Source organism: Poromitra crassiceps, assembly GCF_964638095.1.
Source record: "Poromitra crassiceps genome assembly, chromosome: 11".
NCBI lineage: Eukaryota > Metazoa > Chordata > Actinopteri > Beryciformes > Melamphaidae > Poromitra > Poromitra crassiceps.
The window spans coordinates 18324135-18347963 of NC_139643.1; the positions used below are offsets into that span (position 1 = coordinate 18324135).

General features: G+C 45.5%; 1 protein-coding gene across 1 annotated transcript in view; it reads left to right on the plus strand.

Moving 5' to 3' along the window:
- The first annotated feature begins 1797 nt into the window (after positions 1–1797).
- The window catches only part of LOC310785524 (H-2 class I histocompatibility antigen, Q10 alpha chain-like), a 66821-nt gene continuing 44789 nt past the window's right edge, over positions 1798–23829 (plus strand). Inside the window, exons 1-4 of the mRNA XM_083646643.1 lie at positions 1798–1953; positions 3952–4224; positions 4510–4800; positions 5817–6101. Of these exons, the coding sequence (XP_083502769.1) occupies positions 1887–1953; positions 3952–4224; positions 4510–4800; positions 5817–6101 (916 nt within the window). The 5' untranslated portion in view covers positions 1798–1886. The remainder of the gene's footprint in view (positions 1954–3951; positions 4225–4509; positions 4801–5816; positions 6102–23829) is intronic.

Below are 23829 nucleotides of genomic sequence, written 5' to 3' on the forward strand. Positions count from 1 at the left end.
TAGAATATAGCCTACACTAAATGTAGGCTATTTTAAATTGTAATCCTGCTAGTAATCCCCCCTTTTCTTCTTTTTTAAACTAAATGTAACTGTAATCTTGATTACATATTTTTTTCTGTAACTGTAAGGGATTAGAGTTACCTTTTTTGTGTCCTGATTAGCCAATTTAGCCCAAGCCTGCTGATCATCATACATTGAATTTGGTCATGAAAAAAATAACAGCGTTAACGGTGCGGTGCGTTCAAGTGATCCTTTTCCATTTGTAAACTTGTCTGTTATGAAAGCCCAGAGATTAAATTATTCAAGAGCTGATTTCACAATGAGCCCTACTTCAACCATGAATGGACGTACTAATTAGTTTATCTAGGTTGTTCTAAAATCACTACAAAGTATAAAAGACTACACATGGGTGATCTCACTCACTGTTCAATCAATAGTGCCTCCTTTCTTGGTGAAGGTGTGTCCAATTATAAGACATAAAAAAGAAACAATATGGAATTAAAAACATACAATAATAACAACATAACTAATCACACTCACACCAACACTCACCAATTTTTAACAAGCTGCTTTAATAGACACAGTTGGTATCCGTATATTGTTTATTTTACCATTAGCAGTAACTTTGCTCAATAAAAAATATTTACATTTTCATGTCTCTATTTTGGTGGTTAAATTGCTAATGCATGGAATTCCAAGCAGCACCAAAAAAGTCCTAGTCTGTAATTTAACTTTTGAAACCTGTGAGAGGATGCAGCACAAGTGGTCGGTTTTACGAGCAGCACCTGAATGCGTCGTAATTACGTGCTGCGGGGCGAAGTCACGAGCGTGAAGTAAGCAGGAATTTTCTCCGGCCAGCAGGAATTTCACTTCCGGGTTAGTGATTTTGTCTTCAAAATAAAAGCATGATAAAGTTTGTTTTTTACAATACAAATTGAATTAGAAATGTACGTATGACACCCAACATAATGAACATAAGAACACTAAGATGAACCTCTAGTTTAATGTTTGAATGAAAATAGACAAGCAGAACAAATACAAAGGAGACTGTGTACAGAAAACTCCTGCTGACCACTTCACGCTGGTCAATAGGTGACCGTGCCTCTCACCTGATTTGCCTCTCGGAAGACATCAATAGGAGAGATTATCAAGTAGCCTAAGGGTTCCCATTAATATGCACAATGATGGACGATGTTGTTATGTGAAAAGTAGCCACTTCTGCTCATGGGCTTGTGAAATGTCTGCCCATATCAATGAGGCAGACACACACATTACAACAGAACAGTAAAATGAGCCCATTTTTGAAATGGTAGAGTCCCTCTATCATGCCTAACTAGTTGCTAACCCAAATATGTGTAAACTCTTGTTGATATTTGAGAAAACACATTTTACAGCCTACGGCCACACCAAACAGTAAAATGAGCCCATTTTGAAATATTGTTCAAAAATTCAAATGTTAATGCGTTGGGGATGTGCGTTAAAGCCACTAGTTAGGCATGTACATGACTGCACTGAATTTTCCCCAACACATTAAAATTTGAGTTTTTGAACAATATTTCAAAATGGGCTTATGTTCTGTTCTGACTCTGTGGCCCTAGGGTGTAAAATTAGTTTTTTCAAATACATATATTTACATATATTTGTATTTATTCAATTTGTGTGACATCACTTCAATTTGTGTATTTTATCGATTTTTCATGACAGCGTTTATTCTGAAAAATCCTGATCGGAAGTCAGAAATTCCTGCTCAGAAATTGCTGCTGACGGCACACATGACGGCACACACGAAGTCGAGGCAGCAGAGAAGCGGAAAGAGACGGACCTGATCTGCAAAATACCGACTTTCACAACATGAATGTAGTCTGCTGCTCTGCTCTGTGCTCAACATGGATTTCATCCATGATTTCATCTCATATTTGGTCCTGTTTGGGACAATGCTGACTGTAAACGGCGGTAAGTTAAGACTTTCATGCCTCTTCACGTAAGTGAAAGTAAAAATGCACAGCTATGGCGTCTTTTGAAATTTGTATTTCGTTTGATAATTTTACTTTAAATTGTCAAATGGGAAGTTTAAAACATGTTTTTATCCGTTTAAAAAATGTATCTCATACCGAGAGAGAGGAAAAAACACAATTCTGGTTCACACATCCTTAGAAATAGGACAATCAGCCGTGACGTCACTTGCCACCCAGAAATGCGGAACCCTGCGGCAGTTAATAGTTTGAGTTGTGCCAAACAAACGTTAATATCTCAAAAACTATACATCACATCGCTTATATTTTGACATTCTGAGTGAGAGCAGAATTAGCTCAAGAGTTTGATGTATAATATAATATGCATGTCGTGTTAAAGTTGTGTGACCTGTCGCAGGAGTAGAGTCAGAAACACAAGCCTCGCGCCACTTGGGCGCGCGCCACTTGGGCTCATTGCTGTTGCCACCTGGTAGCCCTTTCAGACAGACACGGTTCTGGTTCTGGCTCCGGCTCCGTTCTGGAGTCTCAGAACCTTGGTGCTTTCTGGCGAACCAGCCCGTGTTCACACCAGTTTAAGCGGAACCAAAGTGGGAGGACATTATTCGGTAGTCCTTCTTCAGTTTATTTTTTATTTTTTTAAGTTTAATAATTATTTGGTCTGGCGTTCGAGTGAACCCAGCCTTGGTCCTCTCTTCTGCAAGTTCGGCATATGACTTGCTCTTTCTTGTACTGCTTTCTAGCTTTTCTTGAGATTCGGTAGATGCCCAAATCGCCACTAAACATTTGGTTTCCTCAGCAGACCACTGCAAATTATTTTTCTCTGTGTTGTCACTGCCTTCTTCTCCTTCCTGCTCGTTTTCACAGCCTAGAATGAGACACGCCCACTGATGATGTCACGGTTCCCAAGGAAAACCAACAATTTTTTGGTTCCGCTGAGAACCAACTTTTCAGGTTCTGAACCAATTATTTTTTCGGTCTGAACGCGCCGGCCAGTTCAGATTAGGGTTCTGGAACCGGAACCGGCACGGAGCCCTGCCGGTGTGAAAGCCCTACCAGTGACACGGTTTGTTTCCCAAAATGTTGCTAGGCTGGTCCCTCCTATTGGCTCTTTGAATTTTGTAGGCTTTGTTTGATAATTAGGGGTTCACCCCAGAAGGGGCGGGGCTGGAACCCTATTGTTTTTGTACTGGTTTATTAGGGGTTCAAGCAGTGGCGTCATTTCAGCCAAAGCCAAGGTATGGCAAGCTACACTGTGTGTGTGTGTGTGTGTGTGTGCGAAATCGACGGCGCTGACTGCGCCGAGGGGGTCGCCGCAGCTGGGCGTCCTATCGGCGCAGCTGGGCGTAGGGGGCGTGCAGCTCCTCGAAAATGTCACTCGTCTAGCGCCGTCAACTCATTGTTGTGAGGAATGAGGAAATGCCATTTCCTCATTTAATGTGCTTGTCCCTCATCTAGCAAAGCCTTCTGCAGGCTCACCGGAATGAGTTTTGAAATGGAGGGACAATAAAATGTCCCCCCACCGACATGATTGCAAGTTCTTGGGAAACGACACGATAACGTTTTGGACGTGTTTTGAACGAGGTACGTTCGAGTATGCACAGTCTCGCTGTCGCCGCTCTTCGGCAGCAAGGCTCCAAGTCGTGGCTGCGCAAAACCATGCCGGGCGCTTAAGGAGAGAGAGGCTGTTATTTGGTGGAAGGGGTGGATTTATTTAGGATTTTTTAAATTTGCGCTTCTTGGTACAGCATGATGTCATACTGTTTCCAAGTAAGTAAAAGTAATGAGACATTGTTGTCAAAACTAAGATTATACCAGTTCTATCCTTTAAATACATGCTTTCATTCCCAGTGTTGTTCCATATATGAATGATTGTCTGTCTGTCTGTCTGTCTGTCTGTCTCCCTGTTTGTCTGTCTGTCTGTCTGTGTGTGTGTCTCCCTGTCTGTCTGTCTGTCTGTCTCCCTCTCTGTGACTCTCAGAGATACATTCCCTCGCCTACATCTACACGGCCTTCTCCAAGGACGTCCAGCTCCCTGGCATCCACCAGTTCACAGCCATGGGTCTCCTGGACAACCGGATGATCGACTACTATGACAGCACGAGCCAGAAGAAGGTTCCCAAACAGGCCTGGATGAAGGAGAAGCTGCCTGCAGACTACTGGGATAAAGGCACACGGTCCGGCCAGAAAAAGGAGCAGTGGTTTAAAGTCAACATCGACATCCTGAAGGCACGAATGATGCAGAATGACACGGGTATGATCTGTTAAACAAACAACATTAGTATGGAATCTTGGGTAACATCTGACTGTAGAAACCGTTTCACCGTTCAAAATTCAGGGTTTGGTACATTTTCGATACAGCAACAAATTATGAAACGCCAAAGAAATGTCCTTGATTTTAAAATAAGTAATTTATTTCCATTTATTTTACTTATTTTATTTGATTATTTTTCCATTAGCCAATTGCCTATTTGATTATTTTTCCATTAGCCAATTGCCAATCTGGTATTTACCTCTGAAATTGCCAATCTGGTTTCAGACACCCATGTTCTTCAGTGGAGGGTCGGCTGTGAGGTCGACACCCAGCCTGGCGGCTCTAGCAGGTTCACCCGCGGCATGTGGATGTACAATTACGATGGAAATGTCTTCCTGTCCTTTGATGACACCAACTCACGCTGGATTGCCCCGGATAACTATGGCCTACCGACGAAGAGGAAGTGGGATGAGGACCAGATGCTGAACGAGTATATCAAAGGCTACCTGGTGCAAGAGTGTGTCGAATGGCTCGACAAGTTCCAGCAATATGGCTGGTTTCAGCTCAAAAGAGCCTGTATGTATTAATCCATATTTGTTTAGCTTCTTTAGTTTTTAATATAGTTGTAAAGCTACTGTCATTACTTACAGTAATCATAATATTTGTAGTCTCAGCTATAGTTCAGTCAGAGACACTTGCATCAAAGGAGATTGGACAAGTCATAGCACTAGTAATGCTGATGCACTTGTATTGTTGGAAAAGGCTGAATCCAGGCAGCATGAGAGAGATTCTGCAGGGAGCAACATAAACCCCACAAGGCAGACATATCTTTAATCATATGGAAACCACATCAAAACAGTTATAATTTGGAGATAGTCTGTACAAGCATCCTGTGAACAGATGACAGCAGGAGGTTGGGGAGGTGGACTGGGTCAAGAGCAGCAGTTGCATCACTTAACCAGCAGGGTGAGCTGTCAGACTGTAAAGAGCGCCTCATTGACTTGTTTCAATGTGAATGATGGTGAGAGTCAGCTGTTGAATTGGACAGTTGGTGATAAACGTTCATGAATTCAGTGTTCTGCCTGAACTGGTGTGGTACGCCATAATGTGGCCAAATCATCCAGCCACTATCAACAAACACCATAATACAAGTTCGGCATTGGACTGTGATTTTGAAATGGAATGTGTCACAATGATGTAGTAGTGTTTGCTTTTGCCATTAGTATCATTGTTTGTTGTAGTATGATCATTAATGTATTAATTAATTAATTCATTGTATCATTAATGTGAGTCTTTGTATCATACACATATTCTGCGGGACGGACAGACACATTTGCAGTAAATTCAGCATTCGTGGAATCCTGGGAGATCTCATTATTGGCTTTAGGTGTAGTAGCTGTTGTAGTAATAGCAATATTATTGATAAGTGATTAGCAATCAACTTCAAACAGTTTGTCTTTTTCATGTGATGGTTGGTGTTTATCAAATATCTGATAACAGTGATATGTGGCATACAGTTACTGCTACCTGCAGCTGCCTGGCCACCAGGTACAGCTATGCTAACTCAGTTGTCTCTTTTGTTGTCTTTGCAGCTCCACCAGAGGTGCACATGTTTTCAAAGCAGGGCAGAATTGAGCACCACTTCATCTTGACCTGCATGGCCACAGGTTTCTACGTAAAAGACATCGAGATGCTGATCAGGAGGAACGGCCGCCTCTTGACGCAGCTGGACGGGTTGATGTCCACAGGCGTTCGCCCAAATGGAGACGACACCCACCAGCTCACGATGAGCGTTGAGATATTAAAGAGTGACTCTGCTCACTTCACCTGTGAAGTGAAACACACAGCATCTGGCATGTACCGTTTCATGCAGTGGGGTAAGAGCCTTCAAAATAGAATAGTGTTTTGTTGTTGTTGTTTTTGTCTGCATGGTCCTTTACCAGCATCATCCTTCTTTACATTAATACAATTTTACACATCCACAACTAAAGCCTAATTTATACTTATTGGAAAGTGTCACTCAACACATGGTCACCGACAATAAATAAAGTGTCGCTCATGTTGCTGCATTTATGCTTCTCTCCTCGGCTCAACGGTCACGTGACACTTGAACGCTATAAACAGAGAACTAGTGCAGACTGCCAGTGAAACCATGTCGGAGGCAAGATGTAACATAGGTTACTTGGCTGCAGTACGGCAACCATTTTAGGGCATCCTCGTCAGTCAGAGTATAGGCTATCGTTCCTCAGTCTAAAGCGTTGTCAGTTGACATGTCTCCTATAGTAAACCGTCGAGTGTGCTCTGAAACACCTTCAGTCCTCACACGAAAACGCTGTCATTCCTCCTGCCTCACTAAAAACGTTGTCGATCGTCCTGCAGACTAGCTGTCAGACATCACTCAAACTAGCTGTCAGGCATCACTCCTCACGTCTCACACAAAAACGTTGTCGATCGTCCTGCAGACTAGTTGTCAGACATCACTCAAACTAGCTGTCAGGCATCACGCCTCACACAAAAACGTTGTTGATCGTCCTGCAGACTAGTTGTCAGACATCACTCAAACTAGCTGTCAGGCATCACGCCTCACGTCTCACACAAAAACGTTGTCGATCGTCCTGCAGACTAGTTGTCAAGCATCACTCAAACTAGCTGTCAGGCATCACATGAAAACGCTGTCATTCGTTGTTTTTGGTTGTTCTTCCGTGTGGGGAAAGAATGCCTGTGAAGTTAGCAACAATTTTTTACAACTTCACTTCCGGTTGAATGCTTTTGCCTTTCAAAATAAAAGCATGCGGTTTTTTTTAATATTTACAATAGATTAAAGTAGTAATCTATGAGACCCAATAGAATTAACATAGTAACACTAAGAGGGACATCTATTTTAATTGACAATAGACTATATATATATTTAGATATATATATTTATATTTCTTGAAATTCTTTCAACACAAAGACCGGAAGGCTAAATTTGGACACATGTAAATTACACATAAAAAGTTAAATGGCTTTAAGGTAGATTCCTAGGATACTTCTTTATTGAATGGGAAAGCTTATTTAATTATTTAATGGTAAACTGTTGTTCCATCAGGCATAAGATATCCAAACAATGTAGGGTGTGTGCAGAACACATTTGACTTCTCCAATAGCCTTGGTTATGGCCTCTTGGAAGACATATATATATGACATATATATATGAATCTATGGGTAGGATAGATTACTACTTTAATCTATTGTAAATATTAAAAAAACGCGTGCTTTTATTTTGAAAGGCAACAGCATTCAACCGGAAGTGAAGTTGTAAAAAATTGTTGCTAACTTCACAGGCATTCTTTCCCCACACGGAAGAACAACCAAAAACAACGAATGACAGCGTTTTCATGTGATGCCTGACAGCTAGTTTGAGTGATGCTTGACAACTAGTCTGCAGGACGATCGACAACGTTTTTGTGTGAGACGTGAGGCGTGATGCCTGACAGCTAGTTTGAGTGATGTCTGACAACTAGTCTGCAGGAGGATCCACAACGTTTTTGTGTGAGACGTGAGGAGTGATGCCTGACAGCTAGTTTGAGTGATGTCTGACAACTAGTCTGCAGGAGGATCCACAACGTTTTTGTGTGAGACGTGAGGCGTGATGCCTGACAGCTAGTTTGAGTGATGTCTGACAACTAGTCTGCAGGACGATCGACAACGTTTTTGTGTGAGGCGTGATGCCTGACAGCTAGTTTGAGTGATGTCTTGACAACTAGTCTGCAGGAGGATCGACAACGTTTTTGTGTGAGATGTGAGGAGTGATGCCTGACAGCTAGTTTGAGTGATGTCTGACAGCTAGTCTGCAGGAGGATCCACAACGTTTTTAGTGAGGCAGGAGGAATGACAGCGTTTTCGTGTGAGGACTGAAGGTGTTTCAGAGCACACTCGACGGTTTACTATAGGAGACATGACAACTGACAACGCTTTAGACTGAGGAACGATAGCCTATACTCTGACTGACGAGGATGCCCTAAAATGGTTGCCGTACTGCAGCCACATATAACGACACACAACCACACAACTCACCTCTCTCTCTGGGAAGTTGGTCACGGTGTTCTTTGTGATTTTCAGAAAGTCATACATCAAGGACATGCTGATAAAAATAGTGGGGGGACACGTTCATTCATTTCATTTCAGCGAAAACCAAAACAAGGAAGTCAAGTGCGTGCCGTCTATATAGCCAATCACACTTGCAAGAGTCACTATGTGACGTAGTCAGCGACACTAGAAATGTCACAAGCAGACACTGCTCGCCGACACCTGAAAGTGTCGACTCAAGTCCTCATTTCTGTCTGCGACGCTTTCAAAAGTGTCGCCAGACACAGCATAAATTGGGCTTAAGAGCTGCCCAGTACAACCTGATAGAGGTTAAGCCCCTTACAGTGTGACGGTATTATTACTATAGTTGCTGTAGCCTCATTCGGTTCACTCTGCCCAGGTTTTCCCAGTCAGTTCAGGTCACAAACTCATAATGTTCTGCTCACAAACCCATTTCTGTAAAGTGTATCCACCATGATTCCCTCAGGAATTTTGTTGTTTTAAATAATAATAATTTATTACATTTATATAGCGCCTTCCTGCATACTCAAAAGTGCTAAAATATAGGGGGGAATCAACTCATCCACCATCGATGTGTAGCACCCACCTGGGTGATGCACAGCTGCCAGAACGCTCACCACACATCAGCTATCATGGTGGAGAGTTGAAGACTGAATGTGCCAATTAACTAAGAAGGGATGAGTGGTTGGCCATGATTGCTGGAAGTAGCAGTCTCCCAAAAATCCATTCATAATAATTCATAATAGACCCTTTTCACTAACCTGGTAAACCAGCCGGTCACGTGAACTCACATTTCATTTTGTTCTGCGGGACCATCTGGCCTGAAGCTTTCACCCAGTGCTTGCAGGGGCGGGAGCAGGGGCGGGAGTAGTTGCGTTGACAAACGCCTTCTGCCAATCAGCAGATCTGGGTCCCCAGATGGGGTCCACAGCTGGACCCCTACAGTACATCGGCCCTCACAAGGTTCTTCCTCAGCCGACAAGTCACTGAGGCAATCCATGTGGTGGAAAGGTTTCCTTGCGCGCACTGGGGGTGAGGGGGGTGCCGCTGTGTCCCGGCCTGGCCTTCTCTCCCATGCCTTATGTGTGTGGGGGCGGGGGCCGGGGTGGGGGGCATCGGTGCTCTCATCACTGGTCGAGGGTTGCCGATAGGTTAGAATAGCTTAGGTTAGGCGATAGATTAGCTACAGCCTAACTATAGGCTGTAGATCTGTTATAGTGTTCAGGCTAAAATCAGACTAGAGCAGAATAGGACAGGTCAGACTAGGCTGTAGATTGGCTAGATTCCCTGTGTCCTAGTTAGTTCTGGTTAATGTCTAGAGTAGACAGATTGTCTGATTTTCTCTCCCCTTGGAGGAGGGGCGCCTAGAGAGAGAGGCGACCGGCTGTGGAGCTCCGTGAACTTCGTAGAGAAATAGGTCTTTTTTTAGAGTAATTTCGTTTTGTTTATAATTTCGTTACTTCTATTCGCTTTGTAAATATCTAGTGTATATATCAGTGTCTTTTATACAGTGTACATAGTAGCGTAAGTGCACTTTTTTAGCAAAGGGAAAACAACAACAGCTTGGATTACAGCGTGGATTACCGCCGGGCGATCGCGCTATTGTTCCCACTGCGCCCCCCCCCCCCCCCCCCCAAAGGGACCACCAGCAATGGAGGACAACGACAACAGCGACAACAGCAGCTTCAACAACAACGACGGCACCAGCAGTAGGCCTACCACCGTACGTAGGTACAACAGGGGAGCGCTGCTAGACATCAGAAATGCGCAAAAACACCCCAAACAAAACTGGACGGCTCCCGACCTCTCTGAATACCCTGAACTTAAACGGCAAAAGAGAGGAAATAGAGGGGGTCTTCTTGCACGACAGAGAAGGAGAGCGCATAAGCCACCTCTGCCCAGCATTCTGCTGGCTAATGTTCAATCACTGGAAAATAAGTTATGTGAACTGAGAGCACGGGCACAGTTTCAAAAGGACATAGCGAGATGCAACGTTATATGTTTGACTGAGACCTGGCTTTCAGCCGACACTACGGATCAGGCCATCGCTATCCCAGGCTTCAGTATACACAGAGCGGATAGAGACCAAGAGCGCTCTGGGAAAGCAAGAGGCGGCGGCGTCTGTCTGATGGTAAACAATAACTGGTGCACGAATACCACCAACATCGAAACGCACTGCACAGCGGACCTGGAATACATTATGCTCCAATGTGTACCGCATTATAGTCCCCGTGAATTCACGTCAGTCACTCTTGCTGCAGTATATATTCCCCCCCAGGCCAGCGCGATAAACGCAGCCAAAGAACTCCACCGCGCGATCAGCGCACAGGAGCTGAAACAACCGGAAACAGCAATGATACTGGCAGGCGACTTCAACAGAGTCAACCTGAGGAAGCGCATGCCTTCACTCCATCAGCACATCAACTTCCACACAAGGGGAGAACGCACACTAGACCAGTGTTACACGAACATTAAACACTGCTACAAGGCGACCCCCCGCCCCCCCTTTGGCAGATCGGACCACGCCTCCATCCTGCTCGTTCCCAGGTATCAACAACAGCTCAAGCGACACCCCCCGGCCTTCCGAACCACCCACTGCTGGTCAGACCAATCAGAGGACATTCTGAGAGACTGCTTCGACCAAACAGCATGGGAAGAGTTCAAGGCTGCAGGAGACCTGGACGAGTATGCAGACACAGTAACAGGCTTCATTCAAAAATGCACAGAGGACATAATCCCCCAAAAAATAATCAAAATAATGCCAAACCAGAAGCCCTGGATCAATAGTGACGTCCGGGCAGCCCTCCACGCCAGGACCACCGCCTTCAACTCCGGAACACCAGAGGAATACAAACAGACAAGATATGCCCTCCGAAGCACTTTAAAAAGAGCACGGAGAGAATATGGCAGGCAGCTGGAAGCAAAACTGGACTCAAACAACCCCAAACACCTGTGGAGAGGACTCCACGCTGCCACTGACTTTAAAGGGGCAAAACAGCAAAACAACAACGAGTCACCCACCCTGCCAGACGAACTCAACGCGTTCTACGCCAGGTTCGACCCCTCTGCCAGAGCGCCTCCCCTCCTCCCCCCCTCCTCTCCCACCCCTCTCCTCCTCTCCCACCCCTCTCCTCCTCTCCTCCCCCCCATCACCCCCCCCACCACCCCCCCCTCCCTCCTCCTCTCCTCCCAACCCTCCCCCCCTCCTCTCCTCCCCCCCCTGCCACCTCTCTCCCCACACCACCCCTCCTCTTCTCCCCCCCCTGCCACCTCCTCCTCCCCCCCCTGCCACCTCTCTCCCCCCACCACCCCTCCCCTCCTCTCCCCCACCACCACCACTCCCCCCCTCTGCCCCCCCACCACCCCTCCTCTCCCCCCCACCTCCCCTCTTCCCCCCTCCCCCCCACCCCTCAGCACCCCCTCCCATCCCCACCTAACCACCAACCCCCCCCACCCCCCCCCACAGACCCAGACCGCCCTCTCACCATCACTGAGGAGGAGGTGCGCCGGTCGTTCCTGCGTATCAACCCTCGCAAGGCGGCCGGCCCGGACGGCATCCCCGGGCGGGTCCTCAAGGCCTGCGCCCACCAGCTGGCAGGCGTATACACAGACATTTTCAACCAGTCTCTCTCCCTCCGACGAGTTCCCTCCTGCTTCAAAGCAGCGACAATCATCCCCATTCCCAAGCAGCAGAAAGTGACCAGCCTCAACGACTGGCGCCCAATAGCCCTCACACCAATAGCCAGCAAGTGCTTTGAAAAGCTGGTCATATCAAAGATCCGCCCCACACTCCCCCCGGACCACGACCCGCTACAATTCGCATACCGGCCCAACAGGAGCACAGCGGATGCAGTAGCACACGTGCTCCACACCGCCCTGTCCCACCTGGAGGGGAAGGACACTTACGTAAGAATGCTGTTCGTGGACTACAGCTCAGCATTCAACACCATAGTACCCTCCAGGCTGGTATGCAAGCTCAAGGACCTGGGACTTAACACAGCAATGTGCGACTGGATCCTGGATTTCCTGACAGACCGCCGCCAGGTGGTGAGGGTGGGCAACCTCACCTCCTCCCCACTGACCATCAGCATAGGAGCGCCCCAGGGGTGCGTCTCCAGCCCCTTCTGGTATGACCTCTACACCCACGACTGCGTGGCGACTCAAACCTCTAACACCATCGTGAGGTTTGCAGACGACACAGCAGTCGTGGGGCTGATCTCGGGGAGCGACGAGACGGCCTACAGAGAGGAGGTGGGGGCCCTGGAACAATGGTGCCAGGACAACCACCTCTCTCTGAACGTCTCCAAGACCAAGGAGATCATTGTAGACTACAGGAGGGGGGGGGGCGCACACCCCCCAATCACCATCAACGGCACAGTGGTGGAAAGGGTGGACAGCTTCAAGTACCTGGGAGTCAATATCCACCAGGACCTGACATGGGCCGGCCACACCGCCACTGTCGTCAAAAAGGCCCAACAGCGAATACACGGACTCAAGCGCCTGAAGAAATTCGGGCTAAGGAAAGAAATCCTCAGGGACTTCTACAGAGGCACCATTGAAAGCCTGCTGACTGGCGGCTTCACCACCTGGTACGGGAACTGTACCACCATGGACCGCAGGGCGCTACGGAGAGTGAGACGCGCGGCCCAGCACGTAACAGAATGTGAGTTGCCAGATCTGCATGAACTGTATAAACAGCGGTGCCTCAGGAGGTCCCTGAAGATCATCAAAGACACAAACCATCCCCACAACAGCCTGTTCTCCCTGCTACCCTCAGGGAGAAGATACAGGGTTCCGAAAGCACGCACAAATCGCTTGAGGAACAGTTTCTTCCCGCAGGCCACGAGACTCCTTAACATACACAAATAGTGTAGTAGCCGCACTGTACCGTACTGTAGCTGCTACCACTACGTATGTCTAACGTTTAATTGTATGTTTAATAAGGAATATGCTATTTGCACCTGTATGTCAAATACGCCGAATTTAAAGTGCCGAGTTTAATTGTATGTTTAATAAGGAATATGTTATTTGCACCTGTATGTCAAATACTCAGAATTTAAAATGTTTAAGCACGTCTAAAGTATGCAACCGACACGTGCACCTATGTGCAGTGAATATGCCACTGTCTCTGACTTGTCTTATCACTATACTGCCTTATGCTTGTTGTGTCTCTTGTTGTTTTTGCACCCATATGCCCTGTTATATTTGTTATATTTGTACTATTTGCACTATGTTGTAAACGGAGTCCACAGCACAAGAATTTCACACGTGATACTTGTACCATGGAGTGACAATAAAAATCTTGAATCTTGAATCTTGAACCTTTTCCTGCTCTCTCCTCTCTCACACTCTAAAGCAGGGGGGTCAAACTCAATTTCACCTCGGGCCACATCAGCATTATGGTTGCCCTCAAAGGGCCGGTTGTAAATATAACACAATATAAATGTATCTAGCCTATGTGTTAGAATATTTCATAATTGCCTCTGATTCGGTTATTATAATTTTTATGCCTCCGCCGGCGATAGCCAGGCCGGAGGCATTATGGATCCGGGTTGTCCGTCCGTCCGTCCGTACGTATGTCCGTCCGTACGTATGTCCGTCCGTACGATGTTCGTTAACGCGATATCTGAGGAACGCCTTGACGGAATTTCATCAAATTTGCCTCAAACATCGACTTAGACTCAAGGATGATCTGATTAGATTTTGGTGGTCAAAGGTCAAGGTCACTGTTGACCTCTCGAATGCCATTTTCAAGCTTGTTAACGCGATATCTCACAAATGCCTTCACGGAATTTCATCAAATTTGTCTCAAACATCGACTTGGACTCAAGGATGAACTGATTACATTTTGGTGGTTAAAGGTCAAAGGTCAAGGTCACTGTGACCTCTCGAACGCCATTTTCAAGCTTGTTAACGTGATATCTCAGGAATGCCTTGATGGAATTTAATCAAACTTGTCTCAAACATCGACTTGGACTCAAGGATGAACCGATTCGATTTTTGTGGTCAAAGGTCAAGGTCACTGTGACCACTCAAACACCATTTTCCAGCTTGTTAACGCGATATCTCACGAATGCCTTCACGGAATTTCATCAAACTTGTCTCAAACATCGACTTGGACTCAAGGATGAACTGATTACATTTTGGTGGTCAAAGGTCAAGGTCACTGTGACCTCTCGAACGCCATTTTCAAGCTTGTTAGCGCAACATTTCAGAAATGCCTTGACGGAGTTTCATCACATTTGCCTCAAACATCGACTTCGACTCAAGGATGAACTGATTAGGTGGGGGGGTACGGTGGTGCAGTCAGGGCCCGAAATTAGAGCCCGCCACCCGCCATTGGCGGGCATATTTTAGCTTTGGCGAGTGACATAAAAGGGCTGTCCGCCACGTGGCGGGTAACAAAATAGTCATGTAAAATAATTAAAACTGCGGTGTGTTTTGGTCTTACGACAGTCGCCTTTATTGCAGCCCCCTCTCCTTGCTCCTAGGGCTTGTTTTGGCTTGTTTACTGACGTCACATCCGCTACTCTTCTGTGCTGACTGGCCGTGGCCATCTGCAGGGAGCTACCGTTACGCCGGTCCGCCTGCTAGCTAAGCTAACGTTAGCTTGATTTAACGTTAAATAGGTTACAATGTGGAACCATATCGAGGGAGTAAGCCGGCCGCTAAAAAGAAAACCCACCGCGGCTTTCTCCAACGAAAATGATGAAGCGGCAGCGAGAGCCCAACAAAAGAAAGTTTCGAGAGGAGTGGAAGTTTGGCGATAGCGGTGTTTCAAGAGACTGGCTACAGTATGAAGCTGGGGCTGTAGTGATGAATTGTTCCGTGTGCCGCAATTATGCCAAAAAGAAAAATAGAAACAACACGTTTGTCATCGGTAGTAAATCAATGAAGTTGGAAGCCGTTCGTGACCATGAACAGAGCCAGTGTCACATTGGCTGCATGTCTGTGTCCCGGATTCAATCTGAGCCTCTCCTCTCAAGACCCTCTGTGGCTGGCTAGGCTAGAAGCCATGTCAGAGCAGACCAGCACGAAAATGAAGATGCTGTTTCGGACTGTACATGCCATTGGAAAGAAGGCAAGACTGGGATGTAGGAGTAGGAGTAGTAGCGGACTTTATGGACGGACGTGACCGGGCAAAGAGGGTGGAGATTGTGGACTCTGATGAACCTTCACATTGTATTATGTTCTGTTAAATCCTGCAAAGAGGAGAAGTAGAGAGACTCAGAGAGAGAGTGAGGAGTCTGAGGAGTTTTATGTTTACAAAACCTTCAAATGTATTTATGTTCTGTTAAATCCTGCAAAGAGGAGAAGTAGAGAGAGGACGAGGAGTCTGAGGAGTTTTATGTTTACAAAACCTTCAAATGTACTTCTGTTCTGTTAAATCCTGCAAAGAGGGTAGAGAGTGAGGAGTCTGATTTTTAATATTAGGTTACAACAAGTAACAAGATTGACTTGACATGTATTGATTAATCAACAATCAATATATTAAAATAATTTGCTTCAAATTGTACTCTTATTACCTCTTATTTAAGTGTGTATTCTTCAACGTAATACCTTATCTACTTGAAATGTACAGAAAAAAATGTATATATATGGATATATGTGACACAAAAATGCGTTTTTTTTTTGGCCGGTAAGAAATATGCTTGGCGGGTAGATTTTTTCCATCTACCCGCCACTGGCCGGTGGGTCAAAAAGTTAATTTCGGGCCCTGGGTGCAGTGGTAAGCGCTGTCACCGCTGAAGGAATGCGTGCCCGTCCGCATGTCCTCAAGTGCCCACCGCCCGGGTGGGGTCGTCAAAAGGGCCTTTCTGTGTGGAGTTTGCATGTTCTCCCCGTGCCTCCCGGGGGTTTCCTTCATATAGGAACCCCCTTCACCAAAACATGCAATATCCCGGTTGCTAATGTGGTTCCTCCTCTGGTCGTTAACACATTGAGTGCCAGCGACGCCATATGGCGTCATTAGAAATTTAACGTAGGCTGCCAGCGACGCCAAATGGCGTCAATAACTCGAAATTGTTTTTTTGACGGGGGGGGGGGGGTGTCGATCTAAGCCTCTTACATCGCCTCTTACAATATGAGAGCTATTGAATGTGTCTAACCTATTTTACAGAACCCTTAGGTGGCGACAGCGCACTCCAGATGAGAGAAAGTGGAGTAAAACACACAGAAGAAGTCGTTGGGGAAAAGGAAATCGCATCGCATCCGTCCGTATGCAGCTGCTTCATTGAAGCATAACGTTAGCTGTGCCCCTGCAGCAGCCAATCTGCTGTCACAATTGAGCACCTCCGTGTCCGCTGCGACAGCCCATTCGCATGATCAGCCGTGGAGTTGTTATTATTCTCAACTGGAAGCATGGGAGCTGGTGACAAATACACGCGGCTGTAAAAAAGCTGGATGTAGCGGACTTGTCAGTGCAGAGCAAACGCAGGCAGCAGAAAGCCCCAGAGACACTCCCAGAAGGAGGAGTGTGCAGTTGAGGGGGTGGGGGGCACGCAGAGCACGCAGAGCAGGCAGAGCAGCATACAACACCCAGACAGCAGGACAGGATTAGCAAACGCAAGCTAGAATATCTGATGCCCACCAGCAGTAAATCAAGACCAGCAAGAAGCTGCAACCAGCAGCGCACGCAGGGGCCAGCGCTGCTGGTTGCAGCTAAAAAATATTATTTGGCCAAACAAAATTCCTTTGTTTTCACTCTTTTATTGAAGGAAATTATTTTTGAGGTGTCATTACATCAGAAAATATTAGCAATGAGTCAATGATGTGCTTGAAATGCTTCCTTTCACAAAAGGCTGAATATCTCAGGTTCTAGAAAAAAAGTGGCTGTTTTTGGTCAAATCAAGCTATCTTCTCCGGCTCATAACTAAAGAACGGAAAATGGGATCAATAAACTTTTTTTTGCAGGTGATAGAAGAGAGTCTCATCGTTATTTGTGCGTGTTCAGTGTTTACATAGTAATATCACACAATATTCTGTGGGCCTCGAGAAATCACTGAAAACGCTCTGAAACTCTGGCACTGGGAGGTCCGTTCTCCAAAAGTGGCTGGCACTCAAAGTGTTAAGGGCACCTGTTCAGAGGGAATGGAACTGGTTGGAATAGCGTGAACCTCCCACGTGCTATGTCCTACCGGTGAAGCTTCCCCTGTCAGGTGAAAAGAAGAAAGAAGCGACTGGCTAACTGCCCATGTCTCGGAGGAAGCATGGAGCCAGTTTCGGCTCTCCCCAGATCGACAGAGGGTGGAGTAGCAACCAGGATAAATAAATGAATCAGCACTAATGGGGGATAAAAAATCAGGGGGGGGTGGGGGGTGAGGATGAACTGATTAGTTTTTCGTGGTCAAACTTCAAGGTCACTGTGACCTCACGAACGCCATCGCCAAGTTGGTGGTTAACGCAATATCTCAAGAACGGCTTGATAGAATTTCTTCTGATTTGGCTCAAACATCGACTTGGACGCAAGGATGAACTGATTCCATTTTGGTTATCAAAGGTCAAGGTCACTGTGACCTCTCGAATGCCATTTTCAAGCTTGTCAACGCGATATCTCAGGAATGTCTTGATGGAATTTCTTCGAATTTGCCTCAAACGTCCACTTGGACTTATGGATGAACTGATTACATTTTGGTGGTCAAAGTTCAAGGTCACTGTGACCTCACACACCCAATTTCCAAGCTCTGTAACGCAACATCTCAGGAGCGCCTTGACGGAATTTCTTCCAATTTGCCTACAAATGGCGATTTGGACTCAAGAATGAACTAATGGTGGATGCATAAGTCTCCGTTGCGGTCATTCTAGTTTAGTCATAACTTAATACTTAATAACTAGATTCAGATTCATTTATTAAGGACTGCACAACAAAGTCGGCAGAATTTGCTTTCGGTACAGCAATTGTTAAGCACATGAATATTGTGTCAGCATAAGACATTACAGTACATAGACAGACATATGGCAACATAAATACAGAACATTCAACATATACATTGCTGGAGAGGTATGCAGTGATATTTCAGAGGTGAGTGGAGTTCAGAAACCTGATGGCAGTGGGGAAAAAACTGTTTTTGAATCGGGTTGTTTTGGTGGAAATGGATCTGTAGCGCCGTCCAGAGGGCAACAGTTGGAACAGGTGATTGGCTGGGTGAGATGGGTCAGAAACTATTTTTGTGCTCTTGTGATTGTCCGTTTATGGTAGAGAGAGTGGTAGTGATGGGAGTGGGGTACCTATGATTTTTGAAGCTTTTTTTATTATTCGTTTGTTGCGTGAGTGACTGTCCAAATTGCCGTACCAGACAGTTATGGATGAGGTGAGGATGCTTTCAAGGATGGCTGTATAGAACTGGAGGAGCAGATTACATTTGACTTTGAATTTTTTGAGCTGCCGGAGGTGAACTAGCTCTGAAAGCAGAATTATAGGGAAAACAATGGCAAACAGGCAACTAGTAGCCTACAACTATTATTCCATTTAACAATAGCTATTTTAAGCCATATTGCGAATAATTGTATTGCGCAAATTGTATTCTTTGCTAGCTCTCGCGGGCCACATAAAATGAGGTGCTGGGCCGGATCTGGCCCCCGGGCCTTGAGTTTGACACGTGTTCTAAAGCATGCCACTCATTATACTCTAAAGCATGGCATCCCCTCCTTTCCCTGTTGTCTCCACATACTCTCTCTCATACTCCCCCTGCTCTCCCTCCCCACCTCCTCCCCTTCCTGAACTCTCCCCCCCACTGTTCTAAAGCATGGCATCCATTCTATTCTAAAGCGTGGCACCCATTCTCTTTCTCTTTCCCCCTTCCCCTGCTCCTTCCCCACCTCTCCCTCCCTGTTCTCTCCTCCCCCACATTTCCCATTCCCCCCCACCTCCTTCCTTTCCATGCTCTCTCCTCCCCACACCCCCCCATCCCCCCCCCCCCCCCGCTCTCCCCCCTCCCTTGAAAAAATTCCATAATCGAAAACCGGGAAAATTAACGATCAATTATCGATTATCGATCATATTAATAATATATATATATATATATATATATTTTACAAAATGAATGCCTATGGCAGAAAATACGAAAGACAACGTGTTCTCCTCAATGAACTCTTTATTTCAATGTGTCTCCTCTCCAACACTCTGCTGTCCCTGGCGCATGCCGGTGTGAATTTCCCATGTTTAAAACAGTTTTGTTGGCACAAAGGCCCGTGCCCAGCCAGAAAACTAGAGACTATATGAAGCTCCACCTCACGTTAGTCGGCTGTGCAATGGAGTGGGGCGAGGAGGAACGAATTCCACCCAAACCTAGTCCAACAAAAAAATAAAAAAAAAATAATAATATTAACAATAATCGATAAAATTTCCACATGATTGATTCAATTCCTTAACGATCAATTATCGATTTTCGATAATTGATGAACATCCCTAATTACTACTGTAATTTGCTACTGTTGTGTCAGCTAGAATTAGCTTGACATATTTTCTGTGAAGCCCTCTGGGACATGCTTGTGAATTAGGGCTATACAAATAAATGACTTGACTTGACTAGAACAAAACAGGTGACGTCATCGCAGTGCGCTGTTCAGTGCAGAAGCAGCCACTTAAAGCAGGACTAAACCCCAAAACACTTTTTTTCAGCTTTTAACCAATATGACTTTGGGGGTGGTGTGTGAAGAATTCTGGTCAAAATTTCCACATTTGAGACCAAACTGTTGCCATTGTACCATTTGTATCATTTTCAGCCGCATAAGTGCCCTCTATGGGTTGAACACTGCTTTTTTTTGCCCTCAAATGAATGGGAGATTTGATACGTCGTGACGTCACGATGAACCAAAGACTATGGGATTTCAAGATAGTTACTCCCCCTGTACCCTTTCCCGGCTCCTCACAACTCAAGCCTATTCCCATGATGTCACAAGCATTTTCCTACCAATATGGCGCTACAATACGCACAGCTCATTGGCTGTTTGTGTAACTTGACCTGTTAATCACCTGTTAATTGATTACAATCACCTGTTATTTTCCTACCAAGATGGCCATGTGGTGATGTAACACAATACTATCAATAAACGCCACTATTATCATAAAAGGAAGAAAATGGCATTGTGTTGCTGTAAATCATTCCCAACCTTTTTCATACTAAGGAGCCCTAATTTAGTTCACATTGTGGCAATGGACCCCCATATGATGAGATTTGGTCTCTCAGATGCAAATCTGATTTTATTTTTTATTTTTATGTAGCCTAGATATGATTTTGTCCAGAATTCCATATATATTAGGTTGAGAGATAACAGAGAATCCTGGAATCCTCTCAAGGACCACTGGTGGTCCCCTGGCCCCACATTGAGAACTACTCAACCACTTGATTGTGCCGAGAGAGAGAGGAGGAGGAGGGAGGGAGGGGTGAGAATGTGTGTTTGCAGTATAGCTCCGAGCCCGCACCAAAGTGAGCCTCCCCTCCTCCTCCTCTGCTGTGTGGCAGCGACTTTCATCCCCGCCATCATTTCCGCAAACAAATCTCATCGCAGTTTAGCACACATGTAAAATATAACGCTATACTACGACGTGACAACGTGACAATGCTGCTCTAAACACATCGGCTACTAATATATATTTCCCTGCATCTCATACTGAGATTAGATCGGTATTAAGTTTGGACAGACTGGAATGGATTGAGCAGAGGAGGAGGAGGAGGGAGCTCTGCAGCTCTGCCCTGCGCTCGAGAGGAAAAGTCAGAGGTGCAGTACAACTTTTGTCAAGAATCACAAAAAAGGGAGAAACGAAAATTAAAAAGGAACTTAATAGCGGTCTATATGGCAAGTTGGACAAGGGCATAACGTGGAGAAATCTCGCATTGTGATTACATGAGCGTGTTGAGAGCGGGATGTTTGTCCTATTGTGCTGTGCTGCGGTAACTAGGGCTGTCACTTTTCATTCGAAATTCGAATGCAAGTTCGAATGTGGGGGAGGGGTTCGTGTTCGATATGTAAATTGACTGTTCGAATTAGAGCCCGACCGATATGAGATTTTTGAAACCGATCCGATACCGATTTTAGGGAATAAAAAATTACCGATAACCGATATATCGGCCGATATTCTTTACATATGCGTAATATATACATAAACACACTTTTTTTGCAGTACTGATCAGTAAAAATATGGTTAGCAAACATGTGGCAAAGATATCTATTGGCATCAGGATAATGTAGTTTAAAATTAAACTTTATTCTCCAACAATAAGAATAGAAACATCTTTAGGCAGGTTTATGGTGGAAACACATCTTTTCCACATTGTAACATCTTTTAAACAATATAAAACCACTACAACACTGCCAATCCAACAGCGGCAGGTGCCAATCCAACAGCGGCAGGTTTATGCCGGAAGCACAGCTTTTCTATGTTGTAACCAATGCCATCTTTAAGAAATAAATAATAACATTAATAAATAAAATAATACAATAAATGTGTTAACTACGAATGTGGAAATGTGTTATGTGGGGCAAGCCTATAAACAAATGGATGAGCATAAAATTAAAACACTTTCTTTTGAACAAGCCCTTCCCAGTCCTACTGTCCTCCTAATACTTCCAATCCACCAGTGGTATGTTGTAATGCAGGAAGCACAGCTTTTCTGCATTTTCTCCTTTGAGGGAACTCCGTTTGTCATCATAAATGTTGCCGATCGTGCTGAACACTCTCTCACTTGGCACAGAGGAGGGTGGGCAGCAGAGGTATCTCCTGGCCTGGCCTGATAGGCCCAGGAAGCGGCTACTGTTGTTCTTCCACCACTCAAGTGGGTTTCCTTTTTTTCTGTCTATGACATGTTCCCTCAAGTATCTCTCAATCTCTTCAAGGATCCCCTCGGGTGCCTGACTCCCTTCATGGTTGAGCAGCATTGTTTCATACAGAGTGTCTAGAAGACTGTGGGCGCCCTGGTCCTCCACTCTCTGCCTTTTGGGATCTTCCTCGTCGTCGTCATCATCATCACAGATGGTTTCTGCTGCTGTTGTGTCAGGTGGAGTATTCTCTGCCTCCTCCCTCAGCCAGGCTTTGGCTTGGGCTAGTGTCTCTTGTGACAAGGGCCGCTCCTTGTAGCGTGGGTCGAGCAGACATGCTGGACCACCTGTTTTTGCTCCTGCACCTTGGATAACCTCTTCTGCAGGGCCTCCAGCATAGTCTTTCTCAGTGTCTGAATTCCTCTACTGGTGGGTCCCTGTGACTCCAGCAGACCCCTCAGCACTGCTACAGAGGGTATAATGCAGGAGGCAGAGGAGTCTGATTTGCTCATCTCTTTCGTTATCTCTTCCAGTGGTGTCAGGGTCTCCACCAGGTTGGCTGCTACATCCCACTCTTCCGCAGTTGGACATGTAAAATGCCCATGATCAGTTGAATAGACTGTGATTGCTCTCTTTTGTTCCACCATCCTCTGAAGCATGTGTAGTGTGGAGTTCCACCTGGTTGGCACAGCCTGGATTATGGAATGTGTAGGGACACCAACCTCCTTCTGTATGACCGAGAGCCGTTGCTGTGCAAGAACTGAGTGGTTAAAGTGTGTGGCTATTTTTTTTAGTCTGGCCAGTAGATCCCCCACCACCCTCTGGGAGTTGAGGCCTTCAGTGATGACCAGTTGAAGTGTATGAGCACTGCAGCTCAGGTCAGGCAGCTCTGCAAGCTTCATTCCTTTTATCATGTTTGCACCGCTGTCCCTTAGCACCAGGAGGACACGCTGGGTGTCGATGTTCCATTCATGAAGCATGGACAGGAAGAGCTGCTTGATATAGTCCCCTGTGTGGGACCCCTCCATGGCCCTCACATTCAACACAAGCATCACTCTATTCCAGTTCTTGTCGATGAAATGAGCAGTCAAGCTCATTAGCGATTCATTAGATCCAGACCAACAGTCAGTGGTAAAGGAAATGCTGTGTCCTGCATTTTCCACAGAGAGAAGTTGGCTTATTTTTGCTACAACTTGAGAGTAAATTTGGTGCATTTTCTCAGTGCGGAAATACTTCTCCGTTTTCAAAGGGTATCTGGGCTCTACCTTGGCCATTAATCTTTTAAAGCCAGAACCCTCCACAACTGCATAAGGCAGGGTATCAGTAGCGATCATTTCCATGATCAACTTGTCAATTTGCTTTGACCTGGGATCATTTTCCAGATACGTCCTTGGTGAAGTGTTCCCACACCATGCTTTTTCCACCTTGAGCCATCTGTAAAAAATAAATATATACATAAATAAAAATGGTCATTTCTAACTGAATTATATATTATATTTGAGCTGGAACCAAACTAGTTTCCAGTGCATGTGTTCTGTTCTATTCTGTACTATTCAAAATAGCTTAATCTTAATTATTTGATTTTCCTATTTATATTTAGGGCCTGTATTTCAATGGATTGGTCAAAAAAATAAAAAATAAAAGTTGTTTTCTTCATTTTTTCTTGTTAATTTCAAAACATGTCATCTTCAGCAATATTTGGCTGCTAATGTTTGTGTATAAGGTTTACTTTATGGTCACAACTCGGTTGTTGTGACA